The sequence below is a fragment of the Oncorhynchus mykiss genome, chromosome 24, assembly GCF_013265735.2.
Source record: "Oncorhynchus mykiss isolate Arlee chromosome 24, USDA_OmykA_1.1, whole genome shotgun sequence".
NCBI classification, from domain to species: domain Eukaryota; kingdom Metazoa; phylum Chordata; class Actinopteri; order Salmoniformes; family Salmonidae; genus Oncorhynchus; species Oncorhynchus mykiss.
The window spans coordinates 39720451-39739511 of NC_048588.1; the positions used below are offsets into that span (position 1 = coordinate 39720451).

General features: G+C 47.0%; 1 protein-coding gene across 2 annotated transcripts in view; it reads right to left on the reverse strand.

The window, feature by feature from the left end:
- Positions 1-19061, reverse strand: part of LOC110503404 (F-BAR and double SH3 domains protein 2) — a 128192-nt gene that overhangs the window by 51555 nt on the left and 57576 nt on the right. For both annotated transcript variants that reach the window (XM_036962137.1, XM_036962135.1), the window contains exons 4-6: positions 7036-7115; positions 6800-6944; positions 186-319 (exon numbers count right to left, since the gene is read on the reverse strand). In XM_036962137.1, coding sequence (XP_036818032.1) covers positions 186-319; positions 6800-6944; positions 7036-7115 — 359 coding nt within the window. The remainder of the gene's footprint in view (positions 1-185; positions 320-6799; positions 6945-7035; positions 7116-19061) is intronic.

Genomic DNA, 19061 nt, shown 5'->3' on the forward strand with positions numbered 1-19061 from the left:
GGTCTGAGTGTGGTTGGGTTAGGGTTGAGAGGTAGGTCTGAGTGTGGTTGGGTTAGGGTTGAGAGGTAGGTCTGAGTGTGGTTGGGTTAGGGTTGAGAGGTAGGTCTGAGTGTGGTTGGGTTAGGGTTGAGAGGTAGGTCTGAGTGTGGTTGGGTTAGGGTTGAGAGGAAGGTCTGTCCACCTACTTGGCCTCGATGTCAGCCTTCTCTCGAACGGCCTGAGCCACCTGTTCTGAGTCGTAATATTTCTTCTTGGCTTTGGCCAGGTCTTTCACAGAGTCCTGCAGCTCCACCTGGATACGATTCAACTGTTCTATACTCTACACACAACGCAGAGAGACACAGGTTAAACACACACACGATAGTCTACACACAGAGGTTACACTAGGATATGGGACACACAGATGATGATATACTAGGATATGGGACACACAGATGATATACTAGGATATGGGACACACAGATGATCTACTAGGATATGGGACACACAGATGATCTACTAGGATATGGGACACACAGATGATCTACTAGGATATGGGACACAGATGATCTAATTGGATATGGGACACAGATGATCTAATTGGATATGGGACACACAGATGAGCTACTAGGATATGGGACACAGATGATCTACTAGGATATGGGACACACAGATGATCTACTAGGATATGGGACACATATTATCTACTAGGATATGGGACACAGATGATCTACTAGGATATGGGACACACAGATTGTATACTAGGATATGGGACACACAGATTATATACTAGGATATGGGACACACAGATGATCTACTAGGATATGGGACACACAGATGATCTACTAGGATATGGGACACACAGATGATCTACTAGGATATGGGACACACAGATGATATACTAGGATATGGGACACACAGATGATCTACTAGGATATGGGACACACAGATGATCTACTAGGATATGGGACACAGATGATCTACTAGGATATGGGACACACAGATGATATACTAGGATATGGGACACACAGATGATCTACTAGGATATGGGACACAGATGATCTAATTGGATATGGGACACAGATGATCTACTAGGATATGGGACACACAGATGAGCTACTAGGATATGGGACACAGATGATCTACTAGGATATGGGACACACAGATGATCTACTAGGATATGGGACAAATATGATCTACTAGGATATGGGACACAGATGATCTACTAGGATATGGGACACACAGATTGTATACTAGGATATGGGACACACAGATTATATACTAGGATATGGGACACACAGATGATCTACTAGGATATGGGACACACAGATGATATACTAGGATATGGGACACACAGATGATGATATACTAAGATATGGGACACACAGATGATGATATACTAGGATATGGGACACACAGATGATGATATACTAGGATATGGGACACACAGATGATCTACTAGGATATGGGACACACAGATGATATACTAGGATATGGGACACACAGATGATATACTAGGATATGGGACACACAGATGATGATATACTAGGATATGGGACACACAGATGATGATATACTAGGATATGGGACACACAGATGATGATATACTAGGATATGGGACACACAGATGATGATATACTAGGATATGGGACACACAGATGATGATGATATACTAGGATATGGGACACACAGATGATGATATACTAGGATATGGGACACACAGATGATGATATACTAGGATATGGGACACACAGATGATGATATACTAGGATATGGGACACACAGATGATGATCTACTAGGATATGGGACACACAGATTATGATATACTAGGATATGGGACACACAGATGATGATATACTAAGATATGGGACACACAGATGATATACTAGGATATGGGACACACAGATTGTATACTAGGATATGGGACACACAGATGATGATATACTAGGATATGGGACACACAGATGATGATATACTAGGATATGGGACACACAGATGATGATATACTAGGATATGGGACACACAGATGATATACTAGGATATGGGACACACAGATGATGATATACTAGGATATGGGACACACAGATGATGATATACTAGGATATGGGACACACAGATGATGATATACTAGGATATGGGACACACAGATGATGATATACTAGGATATGGGACACACAGATGATGATCTACTAGGATATGGGACACACAGATCATCTACTAGGATATGGGACACACAGATGATGATATACTAGGATATGGGACACACAGATGATGATATACTAGGATATGGGACACACAGATGATATACTAGGATATGGGACACACAGATGATATACTAGGATATGGGACACACAGATGATATACTAGGATATGGGACACACAGATGATGATCTTCTAGGATATGGGACACACAGATGATGATCTACTAGGATATGGGACACACAGATGATGATCTAATAGGATATGGGACACACAGATGATATACTAGGATATGGGACACACAGATGCTGATATACTAGGATATGGGACACACAGATGATGATATACTAGGATATGGGACACACAGATCATATACTAGGATATGGGACACACAGATCATCTACTAGGATATGGGACACACAGATGATGATATACTAGGATATGGGACACACAGATGATATACTAGGATATGGGACACACATATGATGATATACTAGGATATGGGACACACAGATGATATACTAGGATATGGGACACACAGATTGTATACTAGGATATGGGACACACAGATGATGATATACTAGGATATGGGACACACAGATGATCTACTAGGATATGGGACACAAAGATGATGATATACTAGGATATGGGACACACAGATGATGATATACTAGGATATGGGACACACAGATGATGATATACTAGGATATGGGACACACAGATGATGATATACTAGGATATGGGACACACAGATGATATACTAGGATATGGGACACACAGATCATCTACTAGGATATGGGACACACAGATGATGATATACTAGGATATGGGACACACAGATGATGATATACTAGGATATGGGACACACAGATGATATACTAGGATATGGGACACACAGATGATGATATACTAGGATATGGGACACACAGATGATGATATACTAGGATATGGGACACACAGATCATATACTAGGATATGGGACACACAGATCATCTACTAGGATATGGGACACACAGATGATGATATACTAGGATATGGGACACACAGATGATATACTAGGATATGGGACACACATATGATGATATACTAGGATATGGGACACACAGATGATATACTAGGATATGGGACACACAGATTGTATACTAGGATATGGGACACACAGATGATGATATACTAGGATATGGGACACACAGATGATGATATACTAGGATATGGGACACACAGATGATGATATACTAGGATATGGGACACACAGATGATATACTAGGATATGGGACACACAGATGATGATATACTAGGATATGGGACACACAGATGATGATATACTAGGATATGGGACACACAGATGATATACTAGGATATGGGACACACAGATGATGATCTACTAGGATATGGGACACACAGATGATGATCTACTAGGATATGGGACACACAGATGATGATCTAATAGGATATGGGACACACAGATGATATACTAGGATATGGGACACACATATGCTGATATACTAGGATATGGGACACACAGATGATGATATACTAGGATATGGGACACACAGATCATATACTAGGATATGGGACACACAGATCATCTACTAGGATATGGGACACACAGATCATCTACTAGGATATGGGACACACAGATGATGATATACTAGGATATGGGACACACAGATGATATACTAGGATATGGGACACACAGATGATATACTAGGATATGGGACACACAGATGATGATATACTAGGATATGGGACACACAGATGATGATATACTAGGATATGGGACACACAGATGATATACTAGGATATGGGACACACAGATGATATACTAGGATATGGGACACACAGATGATATACTAGGATATGGGACACACAGATGATATACTAGGATATGGGACACACAGATGATATACTAGGATATGGGACACACAGATGATGATCTACTAGGATATGGGACACACAGATGATGATCTACTAGGATATGGGACACACAGATGATGATATACTAGGATATGGGACACACAGATGATGATATACTAGGATATGGGACACACAGATGATATACTAGGATATGGGACACACAGATGATGATATACTAGGATATGGGACACACAGATGATGATATACTAGGATATGGGACACACAGATGATATACTAGGATATGGGACACACAGATGATGATCTACTAGGATATGGGACACACAGATGATGATCTACTAGGATATGGGACACACAGATGATGATCTAATAGGATATGGGACACACAGATGATATACTAGGATATGGGACACACATATGCTGATATACTAGGATATGGGACACACAGATGATGATATGCTAGGATATGGGACACACAGATCATATACTAGGATATGGGACACACAGATCATCTACTAGGATATGGGACACACAGATCATCTACTAGGATATGGGACACACAGATGATGATATACTAGGATATGGGACACACAGATGATATACTAGGATATGGGACACACAGATGATATACTAGGATATGGGACACACAGATGATGATATACTAGGATATGGGACACACAGATGATGATATACTAGGATATGGGACACACAGATGATATACTAGGATATGGGACACACAGATGATATACTAGGATATGGGACACACAGATGATATACTAGGATATGGGACACACAGATGATATACTAGGATATGGGACACACAGATGATATACTAGGATATGGGACACACAGATGATGATCTACTAGGATATGGGACACACAGATGATGATCTACTAGGATATGGGACACACAGATGATATACTAGGATATGGGACACACAGATGATGATATACTAGGATATGGGACACACAGATGATGACATACTAGGATATGGGACACACAGATGATGATATACTAGGATATGGGACACACAGATGATGATATACTAGGATATGGGACACACAGATGATGATATACTAGGATATGGGACACACAGATGATGATATACTAGGTTATGGGACACACAGATGATGATATACTAGGATATGGGACACACAGATGATGATATACTAGGATATGGGACACAGATGATATACTAGGATATGGGACACACAGATGATATACTAGGATATGGGACACACAGATGATATACTAGGATATGGGACACACAGATGATGATATACTAGGATATGGGACACACAGATGATCTACTAGGATATGGGACACACAGATGATATACTAGGATATGGGACACACAGATGATATACTAGGATATGGGACACACAGATGATGATATACTAGGATATGGGACACACAGATGATGATATACTAGGATATGGGACACACAGATGATGATATACTAGGATATGGGACACACAGATGATATACTAGGATATGGGACACACAGATCATGATATACTAGGATATGGGACACACAGATGATGATATACTAGGATATGGGACACACAGATGATGATATACTAGGATATGGGACACACAGATGATATACTAGGATATGGGACACACAGATGATGATATACTAGGATATGGGACACAAAGATGATGATATACTAGGATATGGGACACACAGATGATGATATACTAGGATATGGGACACACAGATGATGATATACTAGGATATGGGACACACAGATGATGATATACTAGGATATGGGACACACAGATGATATACTAGGATATGGGACACACAGATGATGATATACTAGGATATGGGACACACAGATGATGATATACTAGGATATGGGACACACAGATGATATACTAGGATATGGGACACACAGATGATGATATACTAGGATATGGGACACACAGATGATATACTAGGATATGGGACACACAGATAATATACTAGGATATGGGACACACAGATGATATACTAGGATATGGGACACACAGATGATATACTAGGATATGGGACACACAGATGATGATATACTAGGATATGGGACACACAGATGATATACTAGGATATGGGACACACAGATGATATACTAGGATATGGGACACACAGATGATGATATACTAGGATATGGGACACACAGATGATATACCAGGATATGGGACACACAGATGATATACTAGGATATGGGACACACAGATGATGATATACTAGGATATGGGACACAGAGATAATGAAATACTAGGATATGGGACACACAGATGATGATATACTAGGATATGGGACACACAGATGATATACTAGGATATGGGACACACAGATGATGATCTACTAGGATATGGGACACACAGATGATGATATACTAGGATATGGGACACACAGATAATGATATACTAGGATATGGGACACACAGATGATGATATACTAGGATATGGGACACACAGATGATATACTAGGATATGGGACACACAGATGATGATCTACTAGGATATGGGACACACAGATGATGATATACTAGGATATGGGACACACAGATGATGATATACTAGGATATGGGACACACAGATGATGATCTACTAGGATATGGGACACACAGATGATGATCTACTAGGATATGGGACACACAGATGATGATATACTAGGATATGGGACACACAGATGATGATATACTAGGATATGGGACACACAGATGATATACTAGGATATGGGACACACACAGCATTACCTTTTTGAGCTGCTGTTCCTTGTATAGCCGTACAGTTTTAGCAGGGTCTGAGATCTCATTCTTGTAGTTGTCACACACGTTGATGCGAGACTGAGTCACCTGTACTGTCCCCTCCAGATAGGACCGCCACACAGCATACACATTCCTACACACAACACACACGGTCAGGTTACGCAAGAGGAAGACTGCAAGCCAACCAAGAAACAGTGTGACGTCAGCAAGAGTCTTCTACTCACCTGTAGTCTGTGCGTTGGTCGTCAGGTTTGATGCCCGGCCAATCCCTCTTCAGGTACTGACTGGCCAGCTTCTGCAGAGCCTGTATAGATCAACAACAACATGACACAGTCATTGTGTTGTGTTGAGGAGTTGAGTCAGTCTACTGTGATATAGGTTACTGTGGCCCTGTATAGTGTCAGTGATATAGGTTACTGTGGCCCTGTATAGTGTCCGTGATATAGGTTACTATGGCCCTGTATAGTGTCAGTGATATAGGTTACTGTGGCCCTGTATAGTGTCAGTGATATAGGTTACTATGGCCCTGATAGTGTCAGTGATATAGGTTACTATGCCCTGTAAAGTGTCAGTGATATAGGTTACTATGGCCCTGTATAGTGTCAGTGATATAGGTTACTATGGCCCTGTATAGTGTCAGTGATATAGGTTACTGTGGCCCTGTATAGTGTCAGTGATATAGGTTACTGTGGCCCTGTATAGTGTCAGTGATATAGGTTACTGTGGCCCTGTATAGTGTCAGTGATATAGGTTACTGTGGCCCTGTAGTGTCAGTGATATAGGTTACTGTGCCCTGTATAGTGTCCGTGATATAGGTTACTATGGCCCTGTATAGTGTCAGTGATATAGGTTACTGTCCCCTGTATAGTGTCAGTGATATAGGTTACTGTGCCCTGTATAGTGTCAGTGATATAGTTTACTGTGCCCTGTATAGTGTCAGTGATATAGGTTACTATGGCCCTGTATAGTGTCAGTGATATAGGTTACTGTGGCCCTGTATAGTGTCAGTGATATAGGTACTGTGGCCCTGTATAGTGTCAGTGATATAGGTTACTATGGCCCTGTATAGTGTCAGTGTGGTGGAGAGAGTGTTCTCCTGTATACTGTCAGCGTGGTAGAGAGAGAGTGTTCTCCTGTATACTGTCAGTGTGGTAGAGAGAGAGTTGTCCTGTATACAGTCAGTGTGGTAGAGAGAGAGTTGTCCTGTATACTGTCAGTGTGGTAGAGAGAGAGTTGTCCTGTATACTGTCAGTGTGGTAGAGAGAGAGTTGTCCTGTATACAGTCAGTGTGGTAGAGAGAGAGTTCTCCTGTATAGTGTCAGTGTGGTAGAGAGAGTTGTCCTGTATACTGTCAGTGTGGTAGAGAGAGTGTTCTCCTGTATACTGTCAGTGTGGTTGAGAGAGTGTTCTCCTGTATAGTGTCAGTGTGGTAGAGAGAGTTGTCCTGTATACAGTCAGTGTGGTAGAGAGAGAGTTGTCCTGTATACTGTCAGTGTGGTAGAGAGAGTGTTCTCCTGTATACTGTCAGTGTGGTAGAGAGAGAGTTCTCCTGTATACTGTCAGTGTGGTAGAGAGAGTGTTCTCCTGTATACTGTCAGTGTGGTAGAGAGAGAGTTCTCCTGTATACTGTCAGTGTGGTAGAGAGAGAGTTCTCCTGTATAGTGTCAGTGTGGTAGAGAGAGTTCTCCTGTATACTGTCAGTGTGGTAGAGAGAGTGTTCTCCTGTATACTGTCAGTGTGGTAGAGAGAGTGTTCTCCTGTATAGTGTCAGTGTGGTAGAGAGAGTTGTCCTGTATACAGTCAGTGTGGTAGAGAGGGTTCTCCTGTATACAGTCAGTGTGGTAGAGAGAGAGTTGTCCTGTATACAGTCAGTGTGGTAGAGAGAGAGTTGTCCTGTATACAGTCAGTGTGGTAGAGAGAGAGAGTTGTCCTGTATACAGTCAGTGTGGTAGAGAGAGTTCTCCTGTATACAGTCAGTGTGGTAGAGAGAGTCCTCCTGTATACAGTCAGTGTGGTAGAGAGAGTTCTCCTGTATACAGTCAGTGTGGTAGAGAGAGTTGTCCTGTATACAGTCAGTGTGGTAGAGAGATAGTTCTCCTGTATACTGTCAGTGTGGTAGAGAGAGAGTTCTCCTGTATACAGTCAGTGTGGTAGAGAGAGAGTTGTCCTGTATACAGTCAGTGTGGTAGAGAGAGAGTTCTCCTGTATATAGTCAGTGTGGTAGAGAGAGAGTTCTCCTGTATACTGTCAGTGTGGTAGAGAGAGTGTTCTCCTGTATACTGTCAGTGTGGTAGAGAGAGAGTTCTCCTGTATACAGTCAGTGTGGTAGAGAGAGAGTTCTCCTGTATACTGTCAGTGTGGTAGAGAGAGTGTTCTCCTGTATACAGTCAGTGTGGTAGAGAGAGAGTTGTCCTGTATACAGTCAGTGTGGTAGAGAGAGAGTTCTCCTGTATATAGTCAGTGTGGTAGAGAGAGAGTTCTCCTGTATACAGTCAGTGCGGTAGAGAGAGAGTTGTCCTGTATACAGTCAGTGTGGTAGAGAGAGTGTTCTCCTGTATACTGTCAGTGTGGTAGAGAGAGAGTTGTCCTGTATACTCTCAGTGTGGTAGAGAGAGAGTTCTCCTGTATACTGTCAGTGTGGTAGAGAGAGAGTTGTCCTGTATATAGTCAGTGTGGTAGAAAGAGACTTGTCCTGTATATAGTCAGTGTGGTAGAGAGAGAGTTGTCCTGTATACAGTCAGTGTGGTAGAGAGAGAGTTCTCCTGTATATAGTCAGTGTGGTAGAGAGAGAGTTGTCCTGTATACAGTCAGTGTGGTAGAGAGAGAGTTGTCCTGTATACAGTCAGTGTGGTAGAGAGAGAGTTCTCCTGTATACTGTCAGTGTGGTAGAGAGAGAGTTGTCCTGTATACTGTCAGTGTGGTAGAGAGAGAGTTCTCCTGTATACTGTCAGTGTGGTAGAGAGAGAGTTGTCCTGTATATAGTCAGTGTGGTAGAGAGAGACTTGTCCTGTATATAGTCAGTGTGGTAGAGAGAGAGTTCTCCTGTATACAGTCAGTGTGGTAGAGAGAGAGTTGTCCTGTATACAGTCAGTGTGGTAGAGAGAGAGTTGTCCTGTATACTGTCAGTGTGGTAGAGAGAGAGTTGTCCTGTATACTGTCAGTGTGGTAGAGAGAGAGTTCTCCTGTATACTGTCAGTGTGGTAGAGAGAGAGTTGTCCTGTATACTGTCAGTGTAGTAGAGAGAGAGTTGTCCTGTATACTGTCAGTGTGGTAGAGAGAGAGTTGTCCTGTATACTGTCAGTGTGGTAGAGAGAGAGTTCTCCTGTATACTGTCAGTGTGGTAGAGAGAGAGTTGTCCTGTATACTGTCAGTGTAGTAGAGAGAGAGTTGTCCTGTATACTGTCAGTGTGGTAGAGAGAGAGTTCTCCTGTATACTGTCAGTGTGGTAGAGAGAGAGTTCTCCTGTATACTGTCAGTGTGGTAGAGAGAGAGTTCTCCTGTATACTGTCAGTGTGGTAGAGAGTTCTCCTGTATACAGTCAGTGTGGTAGAGAGAGAGTTCTCCTGTATACAGTCAGTGTGGTAGAGAGAGAGAGTTGTCCTATATACAGTCAGTGTGGTAGAGAGAGAGTTGTCCTGTATACAGTCAGTGTGGTAGAGAGAGAGTTCTCCTGTATACTGTCAGTGTGGTAGAGAGAGAGTTCTCCTGTATACTGTCAGTGTGGTAGAGAGAGAGTTCTCCTGTATACTGTCAGTGTGGTAGAGAGAGAGTTGTCCTGTATACTGTCAGTGTGGTAGAGAGAGAGTTGTCCTGTATACTGTCAGTGTGGTAGAGAGAGAGTTCTCCTGTATACAGTCAGTGTGGTAGAGAGAGAGTTGTCCTGTATACAGTCAGTGTGGTAGAGAGAGAGTTGTCCTGTATACTGTCAGTGTGGTAGAGAGAGAGTTGTCCTGTATACTGTCAGTGTGGTAGAGAGAGAGTTCTCCTGTATACAGTCAGTGTGGTAGAGAGAGAGTTCTCCTGTATACAGTCAGTGTGGTAGAGAGAGAGTTGTCCTGTATACAGTCAGTGTGGTAGAGAGAGAGTTGTCCTGTATACAGTCAGTGTGGTAGAGAGAGAGTTCTCCTGTATACAGTCAGTGTGGTAGAGAGAGAGTTGTCCTGTATACTGTCAGTGTGGTAGAGAGAGAGTTCTCCTGTATACAGTCAGTGTGGTAGAGAGAGAGTTGTCCTGTATACAGTCAGTGTGGTAGAGAGAGAGTTCTCCTGGCCTCAACAGATAACAATAATTAATAAAACAGCAGCAACAACAAGCTGGTTCCAATCAGGACAAATAGAGCTTCAGGGCCCATTGATGAAGTGTCTCTCCCTCCCTCCCTCCCTCCCTCCCTCCCTCCCTCCCTCCCTCCCTCATATGCCCCTCTCTCTCATGCCTCTCTCTCTCATGCCCCTCTCTCTCCATGCCCCTCTCTCTCTCTCCATGCCCCTCTCTCATGCCCCTCTCTCTCCCTCTCATGCCCCTCTCTCTCCTTCTCATGCCCCTCTCTCTCCTTCTCATGCCTCTCTCTCTCATGTCCCTCTCTCTCCCTCTCATGTCCCTCTCATGCCCCTCTCTCTCCCTCATGTCCCTCTCATGCCCCTCTCTCTCCCTCATGTCCCTCTCATGCCCCTCTCTCTCCCTCATGTCCCTCTCTCTCCCTCTCATGCCCCTCTCATGTCCCTCTCTCTCATGTCCCTCTCTCTCCCTCTCTCTCATGCCCCTCTCTCTCCCTCTCTCTCATGCCCCTCTCTCTCTCTCATGTCCCTCTCTCTCTCTCATGTCCCTCTCTCTCTCATGTCCCTCTCTCTCGCATGTCCCTCTCTCTCTCTCTCTCATGTCCCTGTCTCTCTCATGTCCCTCTCTCTATCATGTCCCTCTCTCTATCATGTCCCTCTCTCTATCATGTCCCTCTCTCTATCATGTCCCTCTATCATGTCCCTCTCTCTCTCTCATGTCCCTCTCATGTCCCTCTCTCTCCCTCCCTCTCATGCCCCTCTCTCTCCCTCATGTCCCTCTCATGCCCCTCTCATGTCCCTCTCTCTCCCTCATGCCCCTCTCTCTCCCTCTCATGTCCCTCTCCCTCTCATTTCCCTCTCTATCTCATGTCCCTCTCTCTATCATGTCCCTCTCTCTATAATGTCCCTCTCTCTATAATGTCCCTCTCTCTATAATGTCCCTCTCTGTCTCTCATGTCCCGCTCTCTCTCTCATGTCCCTCTCTATCATGTCCCTCTCTCATGCCCCTCTCTCCCTTTCATGTCCCTCTCTCTATCATGTCCCTCTCTCTATCATGTCCCTCTCTCTATCATGTCCCTCTCTCTCTCTCTTTCTCTCAATCTCACAGATGGCCATTGAGGACACACACATGGATCAACTATCCTCATGTGATTGTTTCATACCTCCAGTACTGCCCGTGGTGATATGGGAGGGCTGGCCTGGGGAGAAAGCTCCACTATGGTGGAGACTACAGCCCACTGACCCCCCCCAAAGCCCTACCCTGGGGGAGACTACAGCCCACTGACCCCCCCTAAAGCCCTACCCTGGGGGAGACTACAGCCCACTGACCCCCCCCTAAAGCCCTACCATGGGGGAGACTACAGCCCACTGACCCCCTCCTAAAGCCCTACCATGGGGGAGACTACAGCCCACTGACCCCCCCTAAAGCCCTACCATGGGGGAGACTACAGCCCACTGACCCCCCCCCCCTAAAGCCCTACCATGGGGGAGACTACAGCCCACTGACCCTCCCCCCTAAAGCCCTACCATGGGGGAGACTACAGCCCACTGACCCCCCCCCTAAAGCCCTACCATGGGGGAGACTACAGCCCACTGACCCCCCCCCCTAAAGCCCTACCATGGGGGAGACTACAGCCCACTGACCCCCCCCCCTAAAGCCCTACCATGGGGGAGACTACAGCCCACTGACCCTCCCCCTAAAGCCCTACCATGGGGGAGACTACAGCCCACTGACCCCCCCCCCCCAAAGCCCTACCCTGGGGGAGACTACAGCCCACTGACCCCCCCCTAAAGCCCTACCATGGGGGAGACTACAGCCCACTGACCCCCCCCTAAAGCCCTACCATGGGGGAGCCAACAGCCCACTGACCCCCCCCCGAAGCCCTACCATGGGGGAGACTACAGCCCACTGACCCCCCCCTAAAGCCCTACCATGGGGGAGACTACAGCCCACGGACCCTCCCCCCTAAAGCCCTACCATGGGGGAGACTCCAGCCCACTGACCCTCCCCCCTAAAGCCCTACCATGGGGGAGACTACAGCCCACTGACCCTCCCCCCTAAAGCCCTACCATGGGGGAGACTACAGCCCACTGACCCTCCCCCCTAAAGCCCTACCATGGGGGAGACTACAGCCCACTGACCCTCCCCCCTAAAGCCCTACCATGGGGGAGACTACAGCCCACTGACCCTCCCCCCTAAAGCCCTACCATGGGGGAGACTACAGCCCACTGACCCTCCCCCCTAAAGCCCTACCATGGGGAACACATGGCACAGATATGTGAAGTAACAGAATCACAGCTGTAATAGAAGAACAATACCGTTGGCATGGAACACACACACACACACACACACCCACACACACACACCCACACACACACCACCAGTTAACCAAAACTGTCAGAGCAGAGTGGGTGGTGCTGAAGGAAAGGGTGGAGAGGTGAACCTGACACAGGAAAGAATGGCCTCTTCTCTCTGCCTCTGACATCATCAGGGCAGACTGGGCTGGGGGGGGGGGGGGGGGGTTAGGGTAGACTGGGATGGGCTGGGGGGGTTAGGGTAGACTGGGCTGGGATGGGGGGTTAGGGTGTGTGTGTCTGCAACAGAGAGAAAGGGGCATTCAACTCCTCTCAATGGATACAGTGATCAGCTGGCCATACATCTTCTATTTACCTTCCTCCACCTCTTCCTCCTCCTCCTCTTCCTCAAAGTAGAGGCCCAAAATAACTAAAATAAACAAACAAACACACAGGCTTAGTTTATTCTCTGTCTGAGTTTCTCTACAGCCTCCAAACCCACAAATGTGGTCCTGTCTCCCTTCTCTTTGGTTCGGTCTTGTCAGCACAACACCAGACCAGGACAGTGTCTTGTCAACACCAGACCAGGACAGTGTCTTGTCAGCACCAGACCAGGACAGTGTCTTGTCAGTACAACACCAGACCAGGACAGTGTCTTGTCAGTACAACACCAGACCAGGACAGTGTCTTGTCAGTACAGTACCAGACCAGGACAGTGTCTTGTCAGCACAACACCAGACCAGGACAGTGTCTTGTCAGTACAACACCAGACCAGGACAGTGTCTTGTCAGCACAACACCAGACCAGGACAGTGTCTTGTCAGCACAACACCAGACCAGGACAGTGTCTTGTCAGCACAACACCAGACCAGGACAGTGTCTTATCAGTACAGTACCAGACCAGGACAGTGTCTTGTCAGCACCAGACCAGGACAGTGTCTTGTCAACACCAGAACAGGACAGTGTCTTGTCAGTACAGCACCAGACCAGGACAGTGTCTTGTCAGCACCAGACCAGGACAGTGTCTTGTCAGTACCAGACCAGGACAGTGTCTTGTCAGTACAACACCAGACCAGGACAGTGTCTTGTCAGTACCAGACCAGGACAGTGTCTTGTCAGTACAGCACCAGACCAGGACAGTGTCTTGTCAACACCAGACCAGGACAGTGTCTTGTCAGCACCAGACCAGGACAGTGTCTTGTCAGTACAACACCAGACCAGGACAGTGTCTTGTCAGTACCAGACCAGGACAGTGTCTTGTCAGTACAACACCAGACCAGGACAGTGTCTTGTCAGTACAACACCAGGACAGTGTCTTGTCAGGACAGCACCAGACCAGGACAGTGTCTTGTCAGTACAGCACCAGACCAGGACAGTGTCTTGTCAGTACAACACCAGGACAGTGTCTTGTCAGGACAGCACCAGACCAGGACAGTGTCTTGTCAGCACCAGACCAGGACAGTGTCTTGTCAGTACAACACCAGACCAGGACAGTGTCTTGTCAGTACAACACCAGACCAGGACAGTGTCTTGTCAGCACAACACCAGACCAGGACAGTGTCTTGTCAGTACAACACCAGACCAGGACAGTGTCTTGTCAGTACAACACCAGACCAGGACAGTGTCTTGTTAATACAACACCAGACCAGGACAGTGTCTTGTCAGTACCAGACCAGGACAGTGTCTTGTCAGCACCAGACCAGGACAGTGTCTTGTCAGTACCAGACCAGGACAGTGTCTTGTCAGTACAGCACCAGACCAGGACAGTGTCTTGTCAGTACAACACCAGACCAGGACAGTGTCTTGTCAGTACAGTACCAGACCAGGACAGTGTCTTGTCAGCACCAGACCAGGACAGTGTCTTGTCAACACCAGACCAGGACAGTGTCTTGTCAACAACAGACCAGGACAGTGTCTTGTCAGTACAGCACCAGACCAGGACAGTGTCTTGTCAGCACCAGACCAGGACAGTGTCTTGTCAGTACCAGACCAGGACAGTGTCTTGTCAGTACAACACCAGACCAGGACAGTGTCTTGTCAGTACCAGACCAGGACAGTGTCTTGTCAGTACAGCACCAGACCAGGACAGTGTCTTGTCAACACCAGACCAGGACAGTGTCTTGTCAGCACCAGACCAGGACAGTGTCTTGTCAGTACAACACCAGACCAGGACAGTGTCTTGTCAGCACAACACCAGACCAGGACAGTGTCTTGTCAGTACAGCACCAGACCAGGACAGTGTCTTGTCAGTACAACACCAGACCAGGACAGTGTCTTGTCAGCACCAGACCAGGACAGTGTCTTGTCAGTACAACACCAGACCAGGACAGTGTCTTGTCAGCACCAGACCAGGACAGTGTCTTGTCAGTACAACACCAGGACAGTGTCTTGTCAGTACAGCACCAGACCAGGACAGTGTCTTGTCAGTATAACACCAGACCAGGACAGTGTCTTGTCAGGACCAGACCAGGACAGTGTCTTGTCAGTACAACACCAGACCAGAACAGTGTCTTGTCAGTACAACACCAGGACAGTGTCTTGTCAGCACCAGACCAGGACAGTGTCTTGTCAGCACCAGACCAGGACAGTGTCTTGTCAGTGCAACACCAGACCAGGACAGTGTCTTGTCAGTACAACACCAGACCAGGACAGTGTCTTGTCAGTACCAGACCAGGACAGTGTCTTGTCAGTGCAACACCAGACCAGGACAGTGTCTTGTCAGTACAACACCAGGACAGTGTCTTGTCAGGACAGCACCAGACCAGGACAGTGTCTTGTCAGTACAGCACCAGACCAGGACAGTGTCTTGTCAGTACAACACCAGGACAGTGTCTTGTCAGGACAGCACCAGACCAGGACAGTGTCTTGTCAGCACCAGACCAGGACAGTGTCTTGTCAGTACAACACCAGACCAGGACAGTGTCTTGTCAGTACCAGACCAGGACAGTGTCTTGTCAGGACAGCACCAGACCAGGACAGTGTCTTGTCAGTACAGCACCAGACCAGGACAGTGTCTTGTCAACACCAGACCAGGACAGTGTCTTGTCAGTACAGTACCAGACCAGGACAGTGTCTTGTCAGCACCAGACCAGGACAGTGTCTTGTCAACACCAGACCAGGACAGTGTCTTGTCAGTACAACACCAGACCAGGACAGTGTCTTGTCAGTACCAGACCAGGACAGTGTCTTGTCAGTACAACACCAGACCAGGACAGTGTCTTGTCAGTACAACACCAGGACAGTGTCTTGTCAGGACAGCACCAGACCAGGACAGTGTCTTGTCAGTACAGCACCAGACCAGGACAGTGTCTTGTCAGTACAACACCAGGACAGTGTCTTGTCAGGACAGCACCAGACCAGGACAGTGTCTTGTCAGCACCAGACCAGGACAGTGTCTTGTCAGTACAACACCAGACCAGGACAGTGTCTTGTCAGTACAACACCAGACCAGGACAGTGTCTTGTCAGCACAACACCAGACCAGGACAGTGTCTTGTCAGTACAACACCAGACCAGGACAGTGTCTTGTCAGTACAACACCAGACCAGGACAGTGTCTTGTTAATACAACACCAGACCAGGACAGTGTCTTGTCTGTACCAGACCAGGACAGTGTCTTGTCAGCACCAGACCAGGACAGTGTCTTGTCAGTACCAGACCAGGACAGTGTATTGTCAGTACAGCACCAGACCAGGACAGTGTCTTGTCAGTACAACACCAGACCAGGACAGTGTCTTGTCAGTACAGTACCAGACCAGGACAGTGTCTTGTCAGCACCAGACCAGGACAGTGTCTTGTCAACACAAGACCAGGACAGTGTCTTGTCAACAACAGACCAGGACAGTGTCTTGTCAGTACAGCACCAGACCAGGACAGTGTCTTGTCAGCACCAGACCAGGACAGTGTCTTGTCAGTACCAAACCAGGACAGTGTCTTGTCAGTACAACACCAGACCAGGACAGTGTCTTGTCAGTACCAGACCAGGACAGTGTCTTGTCAGTACAGCACCAGACCAGGACAGTGTCTTGTCAACACCAGACCAGGACAGTGTCTTGTCAGCACCAGACCAGGACAGTGTCTTGTCAGTACAACACCAGACCAGGACAGTGTCTTGTCAGTACAACACCAGACCAGGACAGTGTCTTGTCAGTACAACACCAGACCAGGACAGTGTCTTGTCAGAACAACACCAGACCAGGACAGTGTCTTGTCAGCACAACACCAGACCAGGACAGTGTCTTGTCAGTACAGCACCAGACCAGGACAGTGTCTTGTCAGTACAACACCAGACCAGGACAGTGTCTTGTCAGCACCAGACCAGGACAGTGTCTTGTCAGTACAACACCAGACCAGGACAGTGTCTTGTCAGCACCAGACCAGGACAGTGTCTTGTCAGTACAACACCAGGACAGTGTCTTGTCAGTACAGCACCAGACCAGGACAGTGTCTTGTCAGTACAACACCAGACCAGGACAGTGTCTTGTCAGGACCAGACCAGGACAGTGTCTTGTCAGTACAACACCAGACCAGAACAGTGTCTTGTCAGTACAACACCAGGACAGTGTCTTGTCAGCACCAGACCAGGACAGTGTCTTGTCAGCACCAGACCAGGACAGTGTCTTGTCAGTGCAACACCAGACCAGGACAGTGTCTTGTCAGTACAACACCAGACCAGGACAGTGTCTTGTCAGTACCAGACCAGGACAGTGTCTTGTCAGTGCAACACCAGACCAGGACAGTGTCTTGTCAGTACAACACCAGGACAGTGTCTTGTCAGGACAGCACCAGACCAGGACAGTGTCTTGTCAGTACAGCACCAGACCAGGACAGTGTCTTGTCAGTACAACACCAGGACAGTGTCTTGTCAGGACAGCACCAGACCAGGACAGTGTCTTGTCAGCACCAGACCAGGACAGTGTCTTGTCAGTACAACACCAGACCAGGACAGTGTCTTGTCAGCACCAGACCAGGACAGTGTCTTGTCAGTACAACACCAGACCAGGACAGTGTCTTGTCAGTACCAGACCAGGACAGTGTCTTGTCAGTACAGCACCAGACCAGGACAGTGTCTTGTCAACACCAGACCAGGACAGTGTCTTGTCAGCACCAGACCAGGACAGTGTCTTGTCAGTACAACACCAGACCAGGACAGTGTCTTGTCAGTACAACACCAGACCAGGACAGTGTCTTGTCAGTACAACACCAGACCAGGACAGTGTCTTGTCAGAACAACACCAGACCAGGACAGTGTCTTGTCAGCACAACACCAGACCAGGACAGTGTCTTGTCAGTACAGCACCAGACCAGGACAGTGTCTTGTCAGTACAACACCAGACCAGGACAGTGTCTTGTCAGCACCAGACCAGGACAGTGTCTTGTCAGTACAACACCAGACCAGGACAGTGTCTTGTCAGCACCAGACCAGGACAGTGTCTTGTCAGTACAACACCAGGACAGTGTCTTGTCAGTACAGCACCAGACCAGGACAGTGTCTTGTCAGTACAACACCAGACCAGGACAGTGTCTTGTCAGGACCAGACCAGGACAGTGTCTTGTCAGTACAACACCAGACCAGAACAGTGTCTTGTCAGTACAACACCAGGACAGTGTCTTGTCAGCACCAGACCAGGACAGTGTCTTGTCAGCACCAGACCAGGACAGTGTCTTGTCAGTGCAACACCAGA